The sequence below is a fragment of the Myzus persicae genome, unplaced genomic scaffold, assembly GCF_001856785.1.
Source record: "Myzus persicae strain clone G006 unplaced genomic scaffold, MPER_G0061.0, whole genome shotgun sequence".
NCBI lineage: Eukaryota > Metazoa > Arthropoda > Insecta > Hemiptera > Aphididae > Myzus > Myzus persicae.
The window spans coordinates 382,095-403,690 of NW_019101887.1; the positions used below are offsets into that span (position 1 = coordinate 382,095).

At 33.0% G+C, this 21,596-nt stretch overlaps 1 protein-coding gene across 1 annotated transcript in view; it reads left to right on the plus strand.

Moving 5' to 3' along the window:
* The window catches only part of LOC111030691 (protein slit-like), a 93,299-nt gene that overhangs the window by 64,145 nt on the left and 7,558 nt on the right, over positions 1 to 21,596 (plus strand). Inside the window, exons 2-3 of the mRNA XM_022310332.1 lie at positions 4,595 to 4,666; positions 7,499 to 7,570. Of these exons, the coding sequence (XP_022166024.1) occupies positions 4,595 to 4,666; positions 7,499 to 7,570 (144 nt within the window). The remainder of the gene's footprint in view (positions 1 to 4,594; positions 4,667 to 7,498; positions 7,571 to 21,596) is intronic.

Genomic DNA, 21,596 nt, shown 5'->3' on the forward strand with positions numbered 1-21,596 from the left:
ACGAAAAATTAGAACGTTCGCCGATGATATCATAGCGCCATTGTATGTATAACTAAATTGCGCTGCGCTTAAAAAAAAAAAGATTTCATTCAATCGAATAAACCGAGACCGACCAAATAACTATTAAGCTCGGAAATTCCAAATCTGTTCACTGTATAAGATTCCAGTGTATATATATATACCGCGAGACAATTATATTTGTAATCTCCACTGCAGCACAATATGAATGGGCGACAATTTGAATTTGTCCTTGCCAAGGAACGCCTAATTACCGTATTTGACAGACGATAATTTAAACAATTGTCTTCTCTCTGACATTCCGTAGGTGGGGACCGGGGGATGTACGGTATACGTGTATAATAATATGTAATATTATACACGGGTACCTCAACAAGTTAAGTCTCTTGTCACTGAAGATTTATAAGCCGGCTGACCGTAGACGGCGGCCATCGTCGTGGCCAAACACTAGTGGCTTGACGGTGAATATTTTGTGTTGTTTCCCAATTCATCTACAGTTCTCCTTTTTAAAATTAATCATGACCAGTCAGATGTGTTTTCACTTTATCTCGACAATTGATTGTAGCCTGTATTTTATTTTATTTTTTTGTCTTCCATTAATATGCGGTTTTCTTACAAGCGTCGGACGACCCCACTATATAGTCATATACGGGGTATAACGGTCTTGTGATGTTCAGCCCAAACTGCGGAAGACCGCGCGTTTTCGAAACACCCTAAAATGATGTATTACATCGTGTCCGATTGATAAACGACACCCTGTGTGCGGTTATATACTTGAGAAATATCTTAAGTGACATCGAGTCAGTGGATTGGAAAATGTATTCAATCAACATCGAATAACATTTAAATTTAATTATAAATCTCTAACACGATAAAAATCATTAAACGAAAGAGTTTAAATCGTTCTAAGACATTTCCCATCCAAATGTTATAGTACAAGCGTGATATAATAAGAATTAAGTTTTTTTTTTTTTTATTCAATTCCAGTTTTGTCTTTTAAAATTGAATTATATTAAAATATATAATATAGGTACCTAATATATTATACCAAGTTCTTTATCGTCGTGAAACGAAAAAAATAAAATAAAAACCTATATAAGAATAAAACTTTTTACTTTCAATTTCAATTTGGTCATTTTTTTTTTTATTTAATATTGTATCTCTCCAAAAGAATAATAATAATAATTTCAAATTCTATAAGTTGTAAAAACAAATTAATTTTCAAGTAAATGTAATTTAAACTTCCGTTGTATATAAATATAACCATTATGCACGCGTGGATCGGACTTGTCAAAATTGTTGAATCTTCATTGTTTTTAGTTCACAGAAGAGTTCCAGTCGTTACTATTGTTTACAGAATCTGAACCACGGTCGTTTGATTGTTATAATTATTAATTTAAAAAAACTTATTGGTTCTCGTTAACATTGTTGATACACGTGAAACGAAATATAATAATGAACATCGTAATTACTTATAATATCGGTGTGAAAAAGTCTTAAATCAACAATACAATTTGCAAACTTGATCAATCGATTTTTTTCTCAACTTTTCACACTACCTGAACGTGTGTTTGGTAAAAACGCCTATTCGCATTATTACAAGTCAGTATTGGTGCTGACGGTTTTCTTTATGTTTCGCAATTTTTTTGTACGTCGAAAACAGACAAATCGATTGGTAATTCTTTTCGTTTAGCCGGCGGACAAGAGCGGAAAACAATATACAGCACTATATTGTTCGTCGCAGACTCGAGACTAACAAATTACCCTTTCTTTGTTTTTTATTTCCTTCGTGCACGTGGTATTTGTATTTTTTTTCAAACTTGGCTTTCAAAATAAAAGACGTAGTTTCCCAAACGCAATTACATTGCCTTTTTGAGTGTAACCGACCGCACTGAGGTGTTTAAACAGTATAGTTCAAATATTGTCACATGGTTTACAACGACTGTTTTATACAGTAGGTATATGAGCAACACACACTCGCGGTATTTCCTCGACTATTATAGCAACAGATTAATTTATGTTTTAATGGGTTTTCAAGAATCCAAGATTTCCAATTGCGGTTAAAAATCCAAGATGATAGATGCTTCGCGCTTAAATAAGAATATTAATAATTATGAATTGACAACGAGCCCCAAAATTATTATAAAATATGCCTCGATAATTTTCATTGAAATCTTATGGTATAAGTATGGTTTTTGAAGTTTTCAATACCAATACGATTTGTTTCTTTACTCATTCGCTAATCGCTGTTTCGGTATTATTTGTATTTTGACCTGGGAAATGTAAATATTTGTCTAACAATGATGTTTGTTTTTTACCGACAGATAAAAATTACCAAGCGTTCTGCAGTTTATAACAAAATCTTGATCATTTTCGGCTAATTTAAGCTGCTCTTTGAACCGTTAGTCGTATAATATTATTTGTTTGCTTTAAATATAACTGCTCCCATTTGTAGTCTATCCAGCTACTGTATCCCAAGGATGTTTGTATGCTCGACTTATATATTGGTATGACTGTAACATTTTTGTATTGTTTGTACTATATTTGTTTGAAGCCATTCATTGATGTACAAATTCGTGTAAGATGTATATTTTGTAATTTGAATTTGCCCCAAGGTAAAAATATAAATGTTCCATACGTTATAGTATAACGGTTATACAGTTAACTAAGTTCGTTATAAATATGTTTTATTTGATTAAAAAGCATTATGATCCAACCGAGTCTAAATAATGTAGTATTTAAAAGAAATCCATCCTCGAAAAATTAATTTAAAAATAGTAGTTAAATTTTATTCAGATTAAATGTCATAATACAATAATGTGTTCATTTTCGCGAAATCCATTTGTATTCATATATTGTTGAAAAATGTTTCAGTGTATAAAAGTGTAATATTATAACATACTATACATAAAAAACAATTTTTTTTGAAACTACAGTCGAGTACCTCCATATAGATTTTAATATTTTATCATTTTTAAGCCGATAAGTTTTCCACTTGGCCATTTTTTTGAAATCATATTTAGTTATAATATGGCGGCCTTATATAAATGGTAGAACGGACATGGATAAAAAAAAAAAAAAAAAAGTATGGAGCAAAAAAAAAAATGATTTACGATAAAGAGTATATGAAATGGTATATTTTACATGCATTATACCGTTGGATAGGTCTCGTCAAACGGTAACTATTCGAGTGGAAAGCCAGCAAACAAGTTAAGCCGCTTTGTTGGAGCACTTTTTTGTCGAAGAGATTACGATCGGCGAATAAGAAGCAAGGTGGTCGTTGTCGACGTTTCGCGTGCTCGTTTCTGTGTTCAATAAAGAACCTAAATCGAGCCTATATATCGCTTAATGGAACAAAAAAATAAATAAAAATCGATTCCGAGCGCACATCACGAGGTACCGGGAGAAAATGAATTTTTTTTTGTTTCGACGACTCTCACGTGTGTCGCGGGCACACACACACACACACACACACACACACACACACACACACACACACCCCGATGGAAACATTATTAACGATAAGGTTTGATGTCTCCTCGTTGGCGATTCGAACGGTTTCAGCAAGGTATTGGGTGTGATGTGATTGCAGGTGTGCAGTGTTTTATTTTAGCGGTGTGTGCGGAATGCGACGACGGTGCACTGATTTTATCCCAGGACACGGGTCTCGCGATCTCAGCGGGGTCCGTGTTTTAAAGTGTAAAATTAATAACGTTTACAACCGACCCCGCGGTTTTTATCGCAGCCAGTCCCTTTGTAATGATTTCGTTTTTCGACGTTTTACCGTCCGTCTCTGATTTATGGACAATAAACCACCGAATAAACGCGCCGGATTTTATTACAGTCACTTTGTATTATGGCAGCGCTATGTACACACAATATAACAATATTGTATACAGAGTGAACCACGAAGCATGCCCACTCTTCTCCATTTTTTTAAAACTTAATAACGGATTTATTCGAATTCTGATTTTGGGCGAAAACAAATTAGTGGTTACAGTGGAAAAAGAGAGGTATCATTCGAAAAATAAAAGTTTGCATCGTCACAGGACACTCATTGAGCGGGTAGTACAAGTAGGTTAAAGGCTTTTGAAATGTTGTCTTTTAGTATAATAGCAATTGAAAATTTCAAAAGTCAGATTTCGAACAAATAAATTATTGAAGAAGAAATATGGGGTGATTGACGAATCACTCTGAATAATATATTATCTATAATGTTGACCGTTATCGTAATGACTGCAGGAGCACATCTGAGCATTTCGCTTGTCACCTGCAGTTAGAAACTCGAAAAATTGGGCGGTGTGCATTAAGTTCCAACGACGGTGTTGTATGACGTGTAAAATGTTACTAAAATTAATTAGTCTGTTAAAATACGTTATAGCAATGCATACGATTTTCACACTCCGACAACACTGTATACTTTCTAAAACATTTTAATAGTTTGGATGTAAGGGTAATGGATATTATTATTATTATACTTCAATGTTCATTGTAAATAATGGGACCGGTGAAGTTTCCTCATTGTTATTTTAATTTTAAATAATAAACTAATAAATGTATTTATTTTTATTTACAGAGACTTGCAGGGAAACAACATTACGGTCATATCGTCTACTGACTTTGCCAACCTGACTAATTTACGAGTCTTGTAAGTACTTTTGTTTTTACCTTGTATTTATATAAATATGTATCTTTAAAAGTCAACTTGATTTATGTTTTTTTTTTGTTCCCCTCTTGCGTCCAGTTTGTTGGTTTTGTCTGGCGACCTGTGAAAATTTAATAGAGCTCCTACTGAGTATATTATGTAGAGGGTCGAGTGTATAAATAGAGGATGGTTTTCCGGGACTTTTTAAATATATTATATGCTTTATTATTCGAACGTACAGGGGATAAAAAAAGAACCGAGTAAATAAACATAAAAATTGTTTTTAAAATCATAACTTCAAGTGATTTTTGGCAGCGACTTAGTATTCGAACCACTTGAAATTATTCATCGATATTTGTAGCGAAAAGGGACAAAAAACAAACAGTAGGAATGGAGGAGACCCAGTTTCTCATTATTCGTGTTAATAAGAACGGAAACTTATTTTTTCCACTCCCTCGAACTTCGCCTTCAGACTTTCATTATTTATTCTAAGTATAAATATACACCATTGCAAGTGCGCCTCGCAGCAACTTGTAAACATAATCTACTGGTTGCTCGGTATCTTGTTAAAAATATAAAAATTCAATTTTTTGACTCCTTTTTTTTTTAATATCAAATTGTGGTACACTCTATTATTGTACGACTGCTATTCAATTTTCAACAGTCTTTCGTCTGATCTTTAAAAAAAAAAATGAACTCAAATAGTTAAAGTAAAAAATAAAAATACAATATTAGCAGATATTTAACATAAATATTCAATAAAAACGTACATGCACGCATGAACATTGGCTTATACATACCTCTTATGGTAGTGGTATATCTTGAAGGGGAGGGAGGATCGGTGGAAATGACTTTACTGAAATGCACAATTTGTATGCTATAGTGTATGAAAAAATTATTTTAGACGAAATTCTCAAACCCACCAAATGCAAAGATTATAGTTACGTAATATAATATAGTTTAAATAATTACATAAGTGACAACTTAAATGGATTTTTGATTGAATATAACAACTATGCCCTTACACTATAACAATAAACAATATGAATGATATGTTATATTTAATATTCTCAAAATATGAGTACGTTTAAGACATTGTTACAACAATTGAAACATATTGTCCTAACGGTGTCTTTAAACCATAGTGATAATACGTAATTAATATTTTATAGCTATCCCTATCACAATTTTTATCTATTGCGTTTTACTATCATCATGACGCCGTGGATCCTGATTTCGATTATCTTTGAAACTATATCCAATTTTCATACTTCCACAATTTATGATAGTGAAATAATGAGTTATAACTAAGTGTGTTTATAAATAATATACTCAACAATATCATATTTTTTAAACTTTAAAAAAAAAATTTTATTTATAAGCAAAAGGCTTCTGACAAACCCCCTCCCACAGTCGTATACGCCTCTGCGTGTGTCACATAATATTATGTAATTTGAAGATTTGTATTAAATTTCATTGAACAATATTGTGGGATAAAAAAAAAAAAAAAAGAATATAAGATAATAGATAATGTCGCCTATGGGTAATGAGGGCTCGTCAGTCACCAAACAAACCCCCCTCGCTTCATGCCTGCAATATTGATATTATTATCATCGCTAATTTTCACACAATTACTATCTAATCGTACGTAAAATATAATATCAGGTTTCGCATGAGTCCGGCATATGTGCAGTGTCATTCCATTTTTCGGCACAGCCATCTATATATAAATATATATATATATGACACAGACATTCCCCCTATGTGTGGCTTTTACACCCCAGGCATTTCTCACCATACTGGACGATTCCATGCCATCCCCGGCAGGATTAAAGGGATTAAATGTTTGAAATTTTTTTCATTGAATTTGTAGATCCGACGGCGTCGTTTTTCATAACCAGTAGACGAATATTTTCGATTTAAATAACTGCAGCCCACCAGCGAGTGACCCGCCCCGGGTCAGTGTATTGTAGTACAGCCTAAAAATATAATAATTATTTTTTTTTGCTTTTTTTATTTGGTTTTGACCTTCGTGCGCGTTCTATTTATTATTATTATTTATTATTATTATTAAAACCGAATAATAATTATCAAAAAATATCGAAATGTTAAATAAATAACTGCGAAGTAGAAATTCCCGTTCAGGCTCGAAATTTCCAACACCATCAGTCCAATACTATCAGTGGAATAAAAAAGTACACGCGAGGAGGGGAAGTGAGCGTCCTAAATTCATAAATTGACCATCTATTTCATAGTTTGGTACCTATGTGACTGATGAATAATTTGTTGATTATATTCATGTTTGAAAAAATTGTATTAATTACCTACGCTCATGTCTAATTAATCGGATGCGATAATAATAATTACCACCGAGACTACACTGCTAGTCCAATGATTTCATTTCATTTTTTTCTTTTAAATTATATCTCTATAAAAGAGACGCTTAATATCATGTACAAAGTATTTTTTGAACCTTGAAACTTATATTGTTGCGTATTCGAGGCGTGTTTTTATCTCAAATATAAGGGTGTAAGTTTTTGAACTGTAAGTCGGACAAAAAGTAATTTTAATAAATGGCAATATTTCTTCGATACTGCTGTCAAACAGCAAGTTGAGAATCATTCTTCCGTGCAGTAGGATTTGTAACCAATTAAATTCGTTTTCTATATATTGTTTACTTTATTCCTAAAAACGCAATCAAATCATTCGTATTTTTTTCTCTTCTTATATATGATATATACTCACCCCTTCCCCCTCAAAAGACTCTTTTTATAAGAAACTTTATAATTGAAAATTGTTCCTTTTTAATTGTTTTTTTTTTCTTATTTTTTCAAGGCAATTGTCGGACAATCAAATTCATACGATTGAAAAAGGAGCTTTCAAACATCTCGGTCGATTGGAACGATTGTAAGTGTATTACCGTCGTATAAATAAATATTATTAATTAATAATTATAGTTACATAAATAGTTTTTTATCGTCATTAATCATGTCCGAATATAATAACAATCTTTGCGAACACAATGGTCGTTAATTAAACAGAATGACCTATTATATTGTGCATACCTATATGGTGTGTGTGTATATATATACATGTATATTGTTAAGAATATCAAGACGCTTCGAGTATAAATTATACAATATTATTACTATATGGAGTCGTCGTCGTCGAGTTGAGTAGGATTGAAATTAAAATGTCAAAAGCTACTGCTCGTGTTAAATGTTTATGCATACGTAATCCAACGCATGAATAGAAGTGTGTGGTAGACATCTCGACGTTTTGACAAATGAAGAACGTAATAAAAAAAAATAAAAAAAAACACATGCTTATCGAGTCAACTACCCGTGCGATTATAGAACATTAAAAATAATATTCATAATATAGTGCTTGTTTATAGAGTTTGTAGACAGTTTTGGCAACATTTCCAAGACATAAAAAGTTTATTGTTTGTGAAACATATAGATGCGCGAGTGGAGCTTGAAAAACACGCGATATCATTCATTTAAAATTAACTTTCGAGCATACGTGATGTTGCACAAAACGATTGTCGCGGTCGAGAAATCGATAGGGAGGTATATAGTAGGAGGAACCTTGTAAAACTACCTATGTGTAACTACGATACCGTGAACAACTTAACAATTTATTATTATTATTATTATTGATGAATTGGATAAAAACCGAAGTGTGCGTAGTAGGCACTGTGCAGCAGACATTGAGTCGGGGCTGTAAAAAAGGTAATAGTCTATACTGCAGCGTTTCCCAAACTTTTTCTCTGCCGGACCCCCTTAGAGAAAATAAAAAAGATCGCGGACCCCTAAATAAAAATTTAAATTAAAGCAATAATAAATAATAATACTAAATTGTTTGCTTTATTTTTAAAATTAAATACACATATGTTTATAATGAAAAATTGAATTAATAAAAAAAAATGGATAAATAGATATATTATTTTTATAATAAATAATTAATGCGTTTAATGTGATGGATGGTGTTGTTTCTTTAATACTAAATCTGGTATTTTAGGATCTATATTAGAAAGTTGAATACGTAAATCTGATTCTATATTTAATCGATTTCTATATTTATTTTTAGTGTACACATAAGCTGAAAATCCTTTTTCACAGAGATAAGTTGTTGAAAAAAGCATCAATGGCCTTAGTGCTGAGTCCGATATTTCTGGATAGTCTTGTCTTATACTCAACCAAAAAGAAGACAAAGAAGATTCTTTGAAAACCCTTTTTAAATTAGAATTACTGGATATTTCGATTAATTGATTATCTTGTGTTGTTGTTAAACCAGTTATATCAGGGACATCTGCATTAAAAGGGTCTACTACCCAATTTTTATTTTTGTCAGGAACTGGAAAATATTTTCGAAATGAATGTTTCAAAATTTGGAGGTGTTCAATAATTATATCTTTTGTGTCCTGAGGAAAAACTTCATCGGATGATTCTATAAATGCATAAAGAGTTGGAAAGTGGTTAAAATTGTTTTGAAGGGCACGTTTTCTCCATAGCTTCAATGTTATCCTCCGTGTGAAAAATATTGTCTTCTTTCCCTTGTAAACTAATATTTAATGAGTTCAGAGAATTAAAAATATCAGCCAAATAGGCCACTGTACAGAGCCATTCAAAATTATTGAAAAGATTTGCATATTTAGTAACTTCCATAGAGTTATTAAAAAAAAACATTCTAATTTCATTTTTTAACTCAAAAACACGTGACACAACTTTACCTCGCGATAACCAGCGTACTTCAGCGTGCAATAGCAACTGCTTGTGTATACTTCCCATATCTTCACAAATTAAATTAAAAATGCGAGAATTCAAAGATCTAGCTTTTATTAAGTTAACTACTTGCACAATATCACGCAAAACTTCATTTAATTTTTCTGGCATATTTTTTGCAGCTAAAGCTTCTCTATGAATACAGCAATGATGCCAAATAATAGACGAATTAATTGTTTTTAAACGAGCTTGCAGGCCTGATCTAGTACCAGACATCGCACGAGCTCCATCTGTGCTAACCGCCACACAATTATTCCATTTTATATCATGACTTATTATAAAACTATTTAATATATTAAATATTGCCTCACCTGTAGTATTGGAAGGTAGAGATATGCAAAATAAAAAATCTTCAGTAATAGTATTATGATTTTCATAACGGACATATGCAAGTAAATTTGCGTCATTGCAAATATCTGTGCTTTCATCTAATTGTAAAGAATAAAATTTACTTGTTTTGATATTTGAAATAAGCTGTTCTTTAATGTTTTCTGACATTTCAACAATTCTGTTCTTAACTGTATTATTTGATAAAGAAACCGTACTTAATTCATTTGATGCTTTATCTCCTAACATAGCAGAAACCATAATTTTTGCAGCTGGTAGGATCAATTCTTCAACGATAGTATGTGGTTTGCCACTTTTTGCAACAAGTAAAGATACTTGATAAGATGCTGTTACAGCTCTTTCATTATTAGTTCCAATTGCAGAATTTTTAATTAATTTTTTACTTTGTTCTAATTCAGCTGCTTTCGATTCAAAAAATTGTTTAGATTTTGTAAGATAATCTGTATGTCTGGTTTGTAAATGACGTCGAAGTTTTGCTGGTTTCATGGACTCGTTCGATAATATTTCATAGCATATGACGCATTGGGGTCTTTCTTCGTTGTTTACATTTATATTCGTGAAACCAAAAGTTATGTATTCTTCCGAAAACTTACGACGCTTATTTACATGCGTTGATCCTTTTTTAGAACTTGTAGAATCGCCTTCATTTTCTTCACTCATAGTGGTTTCATTATTTTGTAACCAGCGTTTCATTTTAAAAAATAAATTAAATTAAAAAATATAAATTTTTACGTACAATTATTTTATAATATAAATTAACTGAAAGTATGCTACACTACGTATACGACGATACGGCTGCAACGAACAAACTATCGGTTATTTGACCGACGCGATCAATCTGTCTCTGACGCGAACAATCTGCAGTCTTCTATACGTATAATCTAATCTTAATTGCTTTTCAACGATAACTATTTCAACAATGTATTTATTATCAACAGTATTTCCCATGTAATACGAATATTGCATCATTATTTTCGTTTTATGGATAGGTATACTTTGTAAATTTTTAATTTACGTTCGCGGACCCCCTCCGGTATACGTGCGGACCCCTAGGGGTCCGCGGACCACAGTTTGGGAAACGCTGGTCTATAGTAAAATCTGATGGACCCCATCGCCGTCGTTGCCGTCTGTTGTGGCCAGGACGATCGATAGTCGATCACGAAAAGAAAATCGATTAATCGCAGCGAAAAATATTGAAAAGTGAATAATTTGTTATTCACACCGAACACCGGTCGGTGTAAAGCGGCTGTTGCAGGTAATATGTGTGTGGGCTTTGTTCTACAGCAGTGATTTGCACCTACGTACTTATTGTGCCTGCTGCGGACCGAAGGTTTAGAGTGTATAATAATATGTATAGGTAGGTAAACAGAAAAAAAACGTTTATAATGACACCGGTTGTAGTGACGCGCCGGGCTTAGTGAGCTAAAGTTAAGGCCCAGAAAAAACGGCTGCATACTAGTTGCGGTCATGACGTTTTTTGAGATAAACGGATATAACAGTTGCGGTCACATTAATTTAGGTAATATCTTAGTTGCGGTCATAGCTTTATTATACTCCAATTCCAGGCGAAATCTATAGTATACGATAAACATATATTTTGATATAATGCACACAGCGTATATATGTGGGAACACCACTACTTATCTGTAAAGTTTATAAATAAAATAGATTAAATTGTATACTCCGATCATAGTTTCGAATATTGCTTTCATTGTGCCTACGTCTTTTGATACGGTAAAACATAAAAATGAATTCAAAAAATATGTTGAGTGAAAAATTAAAACCATTACGGGTCGTTAATAATTATAAATTTCGATTTTATCGTACATTAGCGAATGACGTACAACGGTGGGTATGTTGTAAAAAAACATGTAATGCGGCTATAAAGTACGATGTTAATGGTGCCATTTGTGAACAAAATACAACACATAATCATGAACCAGATGATCTTCAATCAATATTACGACAAAAGGTTAGTAACAGTGTTAAACGTAAGGCAGTCGAGCAGTTTAGTGAGCGCCCTTCTAAAATTATTCATTCTGAGATGTCAAGTACAGCACTAAGTATACTCGACTCAAATGATATTTCTTTGATTAGGAAAAATATACATACTGCACGAATGAATATTTATCCGAAGTTGCCACGTGACTTTCCACAATTGCATGCGACGCTTCCTGACGTAATTAATAAAATACAGACGAAAAATAATGAAAAATGGATTTTTATAAATGATGTCCAGAACAATATAGTGTGTTTTACAACTCAGATAAACCTTGATTTTCTTAAGCAATGTGATTCAATTTTTATGGATGATACTTTTTCAAGTTGTCCTTTTCCTTTTAAGCAACTTTTTGTCATTCATGGATTTAAAAATAGCTCATACATACCATTGTTTTTTTCGTTGTTACCTAGCAAATGCCATAATGCGTACAAGACTGTATTAGATCATCTCAAAAATCATTTATGTGACTATATCCCAAATAGAGTTTTCAGTGACTTCGAACAGGCTATCCACACAGCAATTCAAGATGTGTGGCCCACTACAAATTTGAAAGCATGCCGTTTTCACCTAGGGCAAGCATGGTTTCGCAAAATGCAGTCATTAGGTCTAGCAAAACCATATATGAAACCTGGTGAAATGTCCGAATATTTGAAACTTTTTTTCGGACTTCCGTTTCTACGACCAGATGAAGTTGACGATTGTTTTGTCACAGATATATTATGGCTCTTCTTCCACCTAATAATTCAAAATTGACTGCATTTACAGACTATATTTTAGAAGTGTATGTAAGGGAAGATTCGAGATATCCACCGTCATTATGGGCTGAATGTTCGTCTTCCATAACACGAACAACCAATGAATGCGAAAGTTTTCATTCAAAGCTCAATAGCATGTTTTACCACTCTCACCCTAATATTTTTATATTTATTGACGCTTTAAATGAAATTCAAACAAATGGCTATTTAAAAATGAATTGTACAAAAACCAGTCGTATTAATAAAATTTCAATAGAAAAAGAGCATTTTTTAGCGCAACAAATACAGTATTATGAAGAAGGCGAAATAAATCGACTTGAATATCTAAAGTCGATTTCCTTTAAATTTATACCTACAAAATTTTAAAATTTTAAATTATTATTATCATTATACATATTATATACTATATTTTGACACAAGTTATATAATAATTATTATTTGACAGTATTATACATATTATAATATTATACTTATGCATATTATACTTTGACACAAATTTGGAAAATGTTGATTGATACATTTTATATAAACTATATTATATTATATTAGTAAGCTTGCGGTCATAGCTTTATTATACTCCAATTCCAGGCGGAATTACACGATATACTGTTGATCGATATAATGTTGATTAATACATTTTTATAAATTAAATAAATAAACGAAATATTAATTTCATATTTAATTATTTAGTATATTAACTATATTATATTCTATTATTTAGTATACTTAGTTATTATTATTTGAGTGACCGCAATCAGTATGTAACCTTTTTGATGGGTGACCGCAACTAGTATGTAACCTTTTTGAGGGGTGACCGCAACTAGTACGTAATTTTTGATTATGACCGCAACTAGTACACACCGGAAAAAACTCATATTATGTTTTTTATGCAAACATTTTATCGAATGGTATGACGTTATTATATAATGATCATACGGATGCAATGTGATGTTTATTTTTGGTGAACTGAGACAAAATAGCACAGGTCAATAATGGCCACGAAATATAAGGTCCACGTTAACGATGGTTTATGACAGTATTAAATTTCAAGATAAAAAAAAAATATATCAAACAACCAGTATCAATTTATGTGGCTATATAGGTAATAATATAAAATCAAAAACAGACTTTGAAAAATAGGAAACAATCGCGTTATTTTTTTTTTTAATTGGGAAGTATCTAGTGGTTTTCTACATTTTGTTAGGAATTTAATTGAAGTTTTTCAATTTTTTTACCGTTGATTTGCGTTTCCCCAGCCCTATGGCAATAAACAAAGCGTTACGGAAATCAACCTTGTAAAAATTAGTTAGAAAAAAAAGTTGAACTCAGTCCAAGACTACGTCCGTAATAATATGCTTTTAAAAAACTAAACAAAAGTAACAGATTTTTTAAATAATATATTATGTAGGTAGTAAATACACTTAGCTTTTTAATGATAGCTGATAGAATGACTCGAGTGATTTGAATGGTATAATAAAGTGGTTAGCTGTTTTGTAATACAACTAATAATTTTATTTGAATTTCGGTTGTCATGGCTATCGGGTATTATGACCTATTTTCCCTGGTCCCTCGAACGTCATTATAAACGATATGTCTACAGTAATATAATACAATATCGATACACTCGGGCGTCGCGAAGGGGTGCGGGTGGATTTCAACAACTGTGCAATTCGTCATGAATGGACCCCGTTGATTATTTACGTCGCAATTTCCGCATCCTGTTCGTCGGCGGGATTCCCGGGATTTTCTGGTATCTACCGACTACCGATGATACCACACACACACACACACACAAACACACACACACACACACACACACGCGCGCGCGCGGCCGGTACCTATATATACAATATCATCCCCCGGCCAGCCCTTATACTCGCTTATATACCGCATACTAAAACAACCGACGGCTAATTAACTTATAATTCCACACGAATATAATATATTATACCGTATATTATCGTCCAAAATATACACATCAGTATTCAAAACAACGACGACGTGTGTGTACACTGCAGGACAAACGTGCCCGTGAACGGTGCGTGTACACAACACGCGGTACCTATACAGGGCGATTCGACGAGTACGGTCACCCTCACTTTTTCATTTATTAATATTTGTGCTCGAATTTTGATTTTTGGAATTTTTAAATGTTACCTATTTCTTGAATTCTCGAGATTTTCGCGCTCCGCTTGTCGGACTTCTGTTTTTCAGATGAGAATTCTCCTCATTTTTTTACCGTAAATTATTTAGTGCAAATTTACTTGTCATAAATAGCCGAGTAATCAGTGTAAGTAGGTATACCTATAATATTATTGCAAATAGGACTGGGATTTTATTGCGATTGCATGTTTTTTCTTTTTATGTTCTTGGATTTCTGGCTGTAATCTCTACGAATCTCTCGAAGTTTCGAGCTAATGACAACGATTTTTTTTTTTTTTTTTTTGCACATCTCAGCACAATATTTGACGATTAGTGCATATTACTGAAGAAAAATCAAACTGTCCATATTGTTACAACAACTGTGCTCGATATTTAGAAGAGTGAAGTGGAAAGGGATATCCAGCGAATCACTCTGTATACGCATGTACGTTAGAAGCAATATTAATATACATACATATAGGCATTGTGTATACAAATATACATAATAATATAATATATTATACGGCCCTTCGATTTCTGTAAACATTATTGTTGCCACGTGGTAATGCGTTAAACATCAATGCGGTCCACGAATCTATATATACGATGCACCTAAAAATACGTTCAGCCATCTGAAATATTACTTTTCGACGTAAATATTCGTCTGGAATTAACCAATACATTTCGTTTGTATTCGTCGGCATACCTCCGTTAAAACATAATCTTATTTGGCGCGTCAAACAATTTAGTCGTACCTATAGCTCGTTTGCAATCGGATACGTGTCAAAAACATTTTCCTACCTTTAGCCGTGTTTTTATCTATTTTAATATCATGTTTAATATTTAAATGATTGTATTTGTATAGTTTTTAACCGTCAAACGTTATAATAATACATCGAAATTGAATATTTTTGGCGACTAGATACTTCCGTCACTTTTGTTCAAACAAAACATTTAACTATATCTTCTACATTTATCATTTTAACCCATAACCACAATATAATATATGATGTTATTATTTAAATGTTGAATTTTTTACCCATAAATCATATTTTCTATTTACTGTCGAATAAGGCCGACTTCCGTGATACCACCGGGTACACTCGAGAATCTTTTAGAAAGCAGAGCGATCTACCCAATTTTTGCGTACGATTTGTTTTTTACTCGTCGGCTTGTTGAAATAATCTTAGTTTAAATGAGCTTTTACAATTGTTTAATGTTAACAAATTTAACATTATTGTACCTCGGAATAACATCGATTTGTATTAGGTACACCCTCTGTGACTATACGAGTTAAGAATAAAAATGTATTCATTGTACAAACTTATTCAAAATTGTACCACAGTCTAGGCGTCTTATATCGACAGGGTATAAACTTGAAATTGTTCCCAAAACATCTCACACAAATTTTAACATTATTCATGCAAATTTCCGAAAATAATTGTTTAGCTTTTGTTCCAGATTCAAGTAGTGAATTATTAATTCATTGCATAAATAAAAATAATTTATGTTCATTTTGACAATAATTTATAATTGAGCCGACTAAATCACATTTAAATTAAATGTTTCGTCGGCGTTTTAAGTGTAATAGTTCTCTTCCAGTCCGTTTGTTTATTGCATTTAATGAATCCAGCAGTTTATTTAGCATCTCTCAAAAAACATAAAGCTTGGCAGAAATTGAAACCTATGCCAAAAAACTTTTTAAAACATTTCACACTAATAATGCCAAATGTATACTTTAATTTATTAATGACGCTTTAACTCCCAAGATCACGTTTTCACAAAAACTAAATATTTTTTGTTCAAGATTTTTAAAAAAAAATGAACTGAAACTAACAATTTGGCACTGCCTGGTAAAGAGGACGTATTAATGCTCTGCTCTGAGGGTTAAAATTTATGGGCCAGTTTTTCAATTAACTTTTACACGGATATTGTTGTCACAAACAATCTTTTATCGTAAAAACACTCTAGCCATAATACGACATCTGAAAGTACTTAATAGCTCTTGTATTTTTTTTTAAAAACTTTGTATTTAGTTCTATTTGTTATTAACAAAACATTTAGAGCTCTACTAATTATGAAAAGCACTACAAAATGGAATATTTGTTACGTGAATATTAACACAGTTTACGGAGTACAAGAAATAAATCAGTCGAATTTATTCATCAATTTTACCATTTCAGACATAGGTACGAGTAAGTTAATATTTAATAATACTATTACAATTAAACATGGTCCGTGGTCAATTTTCTCATAATATTAATACGCCTTACGAATCTTAAAATACAATATGATAACAGTATACAAATTTTACTTCCGGCGTTCGCGTATGCCGATGCTGTCGAGAGAGATGTTTTCACGCATTAAGCTGTTGGCTAATTTATGTACGACCCGGAGGCACATTAATATCGCAGGTGAGATTGCCAAAGGTCACCAAAGGCTGAGGATAATTGCGTTTTGAGCCCTTTCACCCGGCCGCCGCACCATGCGAGCTTTCATTAAAGTCCCGTCACGGCCGTCCATTATGGGGAGCCTATCGTGGCCAGGACACTTTTACCACCCACGGGCAAATTATTATTAATATACTCCGAAATTCCCGTTTAATGAAAAGGATAGTCGACGAATAGACCCGACCCCAGTCCGCCCCGTAGGATAATATAATAGTTATTGGAAATATTTCTCAACAACACCACCTAAATATATATAATATACTCAAGACTGCGATCATCGCGCACATAAACTATAAAATATATATAATTCTATAGCCGCATTAAACGCGAGGGAGTGTATATAATATTATATATAAAGTAAATCAGGATTTTTATCACCAGCAAAACGCTTCCCCTTTTTGTTTTTCCCGAATTAATTTCCAGAGGCTTTAGACCCGCAATGGCCCACCACCGGTTACCGGCGAACCGAAAACAACCGGAACTACCCTCCGCCAAATGTACGAAAAAAAAAAAAATTAAAATAAACGCAAAGTTTAAATTAAAACAAATGAACGCTATTTTTTTAGGATTTATCACGAACCCCGCGTAAATATACAGCTTGCGTACACACTATTAATTTTCATTCAATAACACTTGTCGAAATTCTCGCGGTTTCGGTATATTTAAAATTGAAATTAATTTCTTTTTCTCCGCTGCCGTTTATACATAAAAATGACGCGGATCACTATAGACAACAGTATTATAGAACAGTATATTTATTTAGCTGTTGCTGCTGCAGTGTACCGTGTAGTATGCACTCAGCAGCACCTTTATGCCATTGGAATGTTATCAAGTCGATAACATTATTATATTGTACAACGATAATATATTATTATTATAATATATAAGATTTCGGCATTTTAAGTCACCCGCCGCGCGCCGTTGACATTTAAAGTTTAGGCGATAATATTATAATGTGGCTGTCGTTTGCAAAAGTCTTTTGTGCGGCGAACGCTGGCGTAAACTTTATTGTTGTTTGACGGATTATCAACGGACGTATAAAGCGCGTACCGCCGAGGTGGAAAAGCTAATATTATAAAATACTGACTGCGCGCAACAATATCATATCATTATGCGAAAAAGGAAAATTCGAGACATGGCGTGACAGAGACTCGGGCGATAACCGACTGCGTCTGAGTATATAGTAATAGTGCGCGTGTGTACAGGACGATCCTTCAACGCAAGCCACTCAAATGTTATTTTAGAAAACACTGACGTCTTTGAAAGTATATGTGTCCGTTGCAAAACGGTTAAGTCGTTACTAAAACGTTTTCGATTCCATGACATTTCTCAGCAGAACACTATTCGAAGAATTTTGACCTACGAAAATCCAATTTCGGACAAGTAGTTTATCAGCTATGATAGTAGGTAATGGTTACTTAGAGTTTAGATGAGCGGAGTAGAGGACCAACATTTTGCGAGGTACCCCTGTACCACTCCACCCCGCCAATCAAAGCTTAAAATACTTGTAACCCATAAACTAATCGTCCAAAACTCGATTTATATACATCAAAGTACTCCAAAAACTATTCTGCCTATAGGAATAAGATTACGAAATGCAAGTTTCTGTTGAAAAAAATAAATACGAAAATTCAAAATGACAACGATAAAAAATGGTTAATACCAATATTCGTTTTTAGCGACTTGAGATTACGAAAAAAAATTTTCAAAAACGTTTATAATTGTTGAAATAATGAGTGTCTTACGTTAAATCGATCACTCGGCATAATTTTATTTGACAATAATTAAGATAGGGAAAAGCGATACATTTATGGGGCGTGGTCATTAAGGGCAAATGGATGATTTTTTTTCTTGCCCCCTTTTGAAAGCGCCAAATTGTATTGTTGACTGTATAATTACTTGAAAAATTAGATAATGAAGTCGTACTTCCGTAATTCATGTTTTTCATGTCATAACCACAAGCGTTAGGGAAAGGGATTTGGAGTAGAGCAACTCAGTAATTTTAAAAGTGCCTTAGTGCACATTTCAGAAAGATTTAGAAATATGTACAAAGGAGCTGTAAAAGAAGGAATAAGGAAATAAGGAATAACAGTTATTACTGAGTAGCACTCATTGAGAAAAATAGTTAAATGCAACTGAATATAGGTACACGGCTGGTCATTTCGTATTTTATATTCGTTACAGCACCATCAAAATATGATGTTTATAAGTCCAATTCAGTATTTTATATAATTTTGGTTGTGCGTCTTACAAAATGTGCAATCGTTTGGTTCTATTCACCAGACACTGACCGGATGTCTTATCCATAATATAGTGTTGATACCCCCCCCCCCCCCNAATGCAGGTTGTTAGTCGCTTCTATACATCGATTATTCGCCGCGTTTTTATCCCGGGTCGGCGGTTCTACGGACAAAATCGCTGTAACACGTGTGCGCCTGCTGCAGCAGTCCCAAAATCTTTCAAAATAAGTAATCCGGTCGATGAATTAAACGTATATAAATAATAATTGGAAGTATGTAAAGAGGCACTTGTAAGTTTTTGTGATGGATGAAAAAGCGTTCCGGGATTATTGTTTTTCAGTTACCTGATTATTAAATTGTAGTCAATTTTATGTTTAATCGTGAGTTATTATGACTAAATTCGTTTTAAAAAAAAAACCACGACACGACATCATTATCATTGCGACCGAATCGATCGGACGTATAATTTCACTCGAATTGGACGTGTAAAATATATCGTAACATTTGACTTGCACCCCTTTTCGTAAAAACCGCCCAATTAAGTGTCGCATACCAAAACGACTGCACCTAAATATGCCGACAATTAGTGACATGTGTAATGTTGTTATGTAAATTGTATTATGTTCGACGCAACGTTTGTCACGAGGTGTTGGGTGTTCGTTTATAGTGCTCGCGACGATAATGCTATTATTATTATTGTATTTTGACCCGCCCGGGTGGGGGGGGGGGGCTGCGATCGTGCTGTAGCAATAATAATAATAATGTATCGTCGCCCGGCGATATAGGTACAATATACTTTACACCGTGTGCTGTAGTAAATACACGTTCTTATCGGAAATGCCGAGGCCGTTATGAGTTTATATGGAAACAAAATGTCCATAATATTATGTTGGCCCTATAGTATTTTTTATTCGTTCGCCACGACACCGGAATCATTATATCCATAATAAATATCGTAAATAATTTTTTTACGCGTGCAGTACCCGCGCACTGACCTTTTTAACTGCGTATTTTCCCCAACCACAGAATAATAAAATAACACTTGCATGTATATAGCCATAACATATTATCATCATTGTACTTTGTTGGGACCATTATAGAGGCATTCGTCCTAAATACCTACGGAGGTATTTTCGAAAATATAAGAACCACATCACATTCATTTCCATACTTAAAAACGTATTAAAACGCCGCCGTCTAGTGTACAAATTTCAATTACATTTTATTCTTATTAATTAGATTTTTTTCGTAGAAATTTAAGTGAATGTTTTGGTCTTATCGTTGAACTAATACCTACCTACTGTGAAGTATAATATGATTTTAATTATAGTAAAAGTAGCACTAAACATGAAAACAGCCATCTACGTTTATAAAAAACATTCCAAGACTAAGGTCACATATTATATTATATTATAGAAGATTAACAATAATACAAAAAAGAAAAAACGCTTCTTAAGAGGGTGTTGAACGAATGCCAAAACAAATGAGAAACGAAACACCCGGTCAACGTATGGTAAAACGTTTTAAAAAAAATCTGTCGTTTAGAATATCGTGAGTTTTTTGTATAGTAAAACAGAAAGAAACAAACGTTACATTTGATAGGTTGTCTGTGATTGGTAATTTTAGACCCGAACTTCTTTTGGTTACATCAACACAAACTATTTAAACAAGCATAATTTTCCTGATGTGATAAATTTTATCAAATTCGATATCTAAGGAATGTCGGTAGACTTCCTAAAAAGAAATATTATATTATTCATCTTAAAATTTAAAAAAAAAAACTCTTGATTTGATGATATGCTATATTGTTGCGATTTTTTTTCCGTAGTTGTTTTTTACGTTTGTGCAATTAAACAATTTCGATCTGATATCATTGTTAATGTGCGTGCTATTTTTTTTTTTATATTTTCGGTGGCTATTGTAACGCATATCGCGATATATTTCTCTCTCTGGACCGCAATTAATAATACAAAAAAAAATACGTTCTTTTTTTGCCCCAGACCCATGACAGGACCGTCCACCAGATAACGGTAAAATATATGCTCTTGTAAAAAATCGTCTTTCGAGAGCTATTTTAAGTGCAAAAGTTCGCTTTGAACACGAAGCAAATGTAGAGAGGGGGGAGAGAGGAATTAGTTTTAATTAAAACGCCCAGAGAAAAGAAAAACGATTTTCCGCCAGGTAATTAATTTTTAATCAGTTCGGAAAA